The following is a 4,300-nucleotide window of genomic DNA, read 5'->3' as shown; positions in this document are numbered from 1 at the left end:
GGGGGGGGGGGGGGCGGGGAGCGCGTGGGCCCAAGGGGAAGGGGGCCGGCCCATTTCGATTGGCCATGGGACCCGAGCATGGGAATACCTCGATCCTCGCGAGTCCGGGGGTGCCTGGTAGGAGGTGTGCCCGGCCGGGATAATGACGGTGTTCGCCGCAGAACCAGGGGCCCGAAAGGCGTCGCCCGGCTGCCTGCTGCCCTCGCTGGCAGCTGGCCGGCCGGGGACGCACCCCGGCCGCGGGTGGTCGTCCAGTCGGCCGGCTGCCTGGATGTGCGGGGCGCCAAAATCCCAATGAGCTATCGTCCGCTGCCGGCTCGCCCGGGTCAGATGAATGGCACGCCGGTGCCCAGGCCAATGGCAAGCCGGGTCCCCCAAGTAGGGGGCTCAGGAGCACCCCCGCCCGATGGGGGAAAAAACGCCGCGGCCACGAACAAGGCCGCCCTTTATATTGTCGCCAGCATCCGGGGCTGGAAAAAAGGGAGCGCAAAGAGCCGCCCAGAACCGGGAGAAGAGGGGCGGACAGCGGGCGCTCATTTTTGGCCCTCCCCCTTCTCGGGTTTCCGGCACGCGGGCCCTGCGCCCCGCAAAAAAGTCCGGGACGTGTGTCGTCCTGGCCGGGCGCGGGCCGCTGCCTGTCCCCCAGCCGGCAGGGGGGAAGGGCGGGGATTTCGGCCTCCGGCTTGTCGGCCCTCGAAGCCGGCCCCTTTTACGTCCCTCGCCCCCCCCCCCCGCCCCGGCCCGGGGCCCGTGCCTCGGGCGCCGGTGCACCTCTCGGCCTCCGGTTCGGAGGTCGTCGCGCGGGGGCACGCACGTTGCCTCGCTCTCGGCGCCCCGCCCCCCCCCCCCCCCCCGGCGCGCGGCCCTCGGTGCCCCGGGGCGGAACCTGCCGGCCGCCGAGCCAAAAAGCAAAAGAGAAGCCCACTGTGGGGCTCGAACCCACGACCCTGGGATTAAGAGTCCCATGCTCTACCAACTGAGCTAAACAGGCATGCCTCAGGAGAGGCGCAACGGGATTTTGTAGTCAATTTTCGTTTCCCGAGCCCGGATATGGTCACGGGGTGGCATGTGACCATATCTGAGAAGTCGGAACCCCGGCTCTCCTCGTTCTGTGGGGGGAGGGGGGGACCGCGCGCCTCCGTGCAGAGAGGCCTTCGCCCCGCCCCGGCGTCTCCTCCCTCGACGCACAGGGGAGAAGAGGGGCAAGGTGCTCCTTCTCCCATGCACGACCACCCTAGAAAGGATAGTCATTGCCTCCTTGGCCTGGCTTTCTCCCCCCCAAGCCAGTAGTCTCTGATGTAAATACTTTTGCTTCCCCCAACAAGACCGCGCGCGCGCTTCATTGTCATCGCTTGCCTTCTTGTACCTCTCGAGACGAAATGCTTTCCCCCAAGGCTTGATCTCCCATATGGGAGATCAAGCCTCGGTGGGTCGGTCCGAGCGTCTCATGTAGGCACCGCGTTGGCCGGTGAGGCACCGCCGGGGCCGCGCCCCCGGCCGCCCCTCCTCCGGGACTTGCCTTGGCTCGTCGCGCTCGGTTGCTGTCTTGGCGGATGGCCCTTCCCTTTATGCCAGGCGCCCGCGACTTGGGTCGCTGACTTGCCTCGGCACGGCGCCCCTCCGCCTCCCCTGCTGTGGCCCTCGAGCCCAATGGATGTGCGGTCCCTCGCGCGGTCACCCCACAAGGGGCTGCCGTGCTTCTACCGTCCTCACAGGGGAGCTAGGCAGACGGGCCCCAAGGTCCCAGCGTCGTGGCTCCAGCCCCCCCCCCCCCCCCATGGTCAGTACCAGTGGCCTCTTGAGGGGCGGTCTCTGCTTGTTGTTCTCCCACCCGGGGAGCCGTGTGGCCCGGCCGCCTGCCCATCGCCAGGCCGCCCTCCTGTGTTGGTGGTCCTTGGCCGCCGGGGGCGTCCGGCTGCTGGCCGAGACGCCAGCCGGGCCCCGGGAGCCGCAAGCCCCGGCCCAGGGCGCGCCACAGGCCGCCACACCGCACCCGCGCGGGAGCCTGGCAGCAGTGGTCGCGCGGCCGCTTCGCCAGGCCCAGCCGTGGCCGGGCCGCCATGACGCGAAAACCACCACCCATCCCCCTGGCCACGGTGCGGGAGCACACACACGCACCCAGCCTATCAATAAACCAAGCGGGCAAACCGGCGACAGCCGGCGCCCTCGGCGGGCGCCTTGTCCCGGCGCCTCGGCCGGGGCCGGCGCCTCCGCCACACATGGGACCCAGCAGGCCCGGGAGCCGCCCCGGTCCTTCGGGAGCCGGCTGGCGGCCCGGGCACCTGCGACGGGGAAAGAAAAAGATAGGCAGCTCCACCGATGGGACCCGGTCCCGGGGGTGTTGCTCGCAAGGGCGCGGCCTGCCGGCCGTCCCCTTGCTCGTGTCCGGGGCGTGGCCCTGCCGCTGGGTGGCGATGCTTTCGGCACGCGGCGCGCCAGGACCGAGGCCTGGTGCTGGTGACGCACGCAGCCCCGGCCCAACGCCCTGTGACCGCTGTCTTCGCCGGTCCTCGCCCCATCTCGGCCCCTCTGACTCATTCTCTCTCTCTCCCTCTCTCGTCATGTCCCTCGAGTTGGGGCCCGACTATATGGCCACGCACAGACACACACACACACACACACACACACACACACACACACACACACACACACACACACACACACGAATCGCCTTACATGGAGTCGCAGGGCCGGCCTTGGCGGGACTGCTGTTCGGCCGGCGCCGGCGTCTGCTCCCCGATGGTGGCCGCGATCGCGGACGCCCCCGTCGCAGCATCCCGCATGCTCTGCGTCTGCCCGGGCCGGGGCCGGGGCCGGGGCCGCGGGGCCCCTTGCGGCGGCCCCGGGCGCATGCTTGCCGCGGTGCCGGCGCCGTGTGTCGCCATAGCCACAACCCCTTGGCAGGGGGATGGCCGCGCCCCGGATGGGCTCTGTCCAGTCACGTCGGGCCCTCGAGGCGCATGGTGTGCCGGGCCAGCCGCCCGTACGGTGCCCGTGGGCGACGGCCGGCGGCCATTGCCCGGGCCCTCGCGTGGCCGGGCTTGCAGACATGTCCACCGTGGCACCGGGCCTGCGGCCGGGGCGGTGCGACACCATGTCGGCTGCACTGCCCCGGCCGCGGCCAGACCCCGGGCAGCCGCTCGGCCTGTTGTGCCGGCCCGGGCACAAGCGGAGTCGCCCGGGCCGCGGCCAGTTGAGGCGCCACCCCGGGGCCGGTGCACCTGTGCGATCGTGGTGGGCGCCCCTCAGGCTGGGTTATGGTGTATCTTGGGCCATGGTGTTTGGAGGCCGTGGCGGGGGCCCTGCCTCGCGGGGCCGGCTCGCACGCACAGCCCGGAGGGCCGCGCGCCTCGTTGTCCGCTGAATGCGCGCGAAAGGCGCCCGAAGCGCCCCATTCCGGCTTCTGAGTGGGGAACCCGGCCGAGGCATGGGGGGGGGGGGGGGGGGGGGGGGGAGAGGCGCGGTGTCGGCATGGCCCGCTCGCGCCCCGTGGCGAGCGGACAGCACATACGCCGCGCGGCGAACCCCGGCCGAGGGGGCGCCGTGCGGAAGGCCGGTGTGCCTCGCACTTGCTCACACACCCAGGGTACACTGCTGGCGAGCTGGCCGCCCACACTGGAGAGCCGGCTCCCCCTCCCGTAGAAACTGTGCCCCTGTCGTCGATCCAGCCGAGGGGCGGACACGCATGCGCCAGCGGATGCCGGCCGGTGCAGCCCTGGCGCCTGCCAGGAACGGGAAACACCGCGTCCGCCGTGGCCCCTGCCAGCGCTGCTTCTCCCGCCACACCCATACCCACAAGGTTCTGCCGCTCTTGATGGCACTCATTATATTGGTGGCTGCCGGCCGCGAGGGCACGGCCGCGCTCGGGGACGCCTGTGTGCTCAGGCGTCGATGATGTCCATCTCCACGGAGTCGAGGCCGATGGCGGGCTTGCCGGCGCCGCGGCCGGCGGCGGCCTTCCGCAGGAGCAGCACCGCCACCGCGGCCACGACGATGATGACCAACAGGGACAGGCCCACCCCGAGGCCGATGGCCAGGGCGGTCTTGTCCCGGCCGGAGGAGGGCTTGCTGCCGCTGCTGCCGCTGCTGCCACTGCTGCCGCTGTTGCCACTGCTGCCGCTGCCGCCGCTACCGCCGCTGCCGCCGCTGCCACCGCTGCCGCCGCTGCTGCTGCCGTCACCCGGCAACGGGGTGGAGCAGTCGCTCTCACCGGGCCCGGTGCAGGCATCGCAGCCAGGGTGGCAGGGCGCGCAAGACGACCCGCCGGCCTCGGGGTAGCTGCCATTCGGGCAGGTGGCCC

At 71.7% G+C, this 4,300-nt stretch overlaps 1 protein-coding gene and 1 non-coding gene across 2 annotated transcripts in view; both read right to left on the bottom strand.

Moving 5' to 3' along the window:
• H696_05693 (hypothetical protein) overlaps window positions 1-80 on the bottom strand; it is a gene marked incomplete at both ends in the record, with an annotated part of 7,132 nt that extends 7,052 nt beyond the window's left edge. Inside the window, one exon of the mRNA XM_009499510.1 lies at window positions 73-80. Coding sequence (XP_009497785.1) covers window positions 73-80 — 8 coding nt within the window. The remainder of the gene's footprint in view (window positions 1-72) is intronic.
• Window positions 81-918: 838 nt separating this feature from the next.
• On the bottom strand, window positions 919-991 carry H696_05692. The gene has a single exon. It is a non-coding gene; the product is annotated as a tRNA-Lys (tRNA).
• Window positions 992-4,300: the final 3,309 nt, after the last annotated feature.

Source organism: Fonticula alba, assembly GCF_000388065.1.
Source record: "Fonticula alba strain ATCC 38817 unplaced genomic scaffold supercont2.13, whole genome shotgun sequence".
Lineage (NCBI taxonomy): Eukaryota > Rotosphaerida > Fonticulaceae > Fonticula > Fonticula alba.
This window is presented reverse-complemented; position numbering and strand designations above follow the sequence as displayed.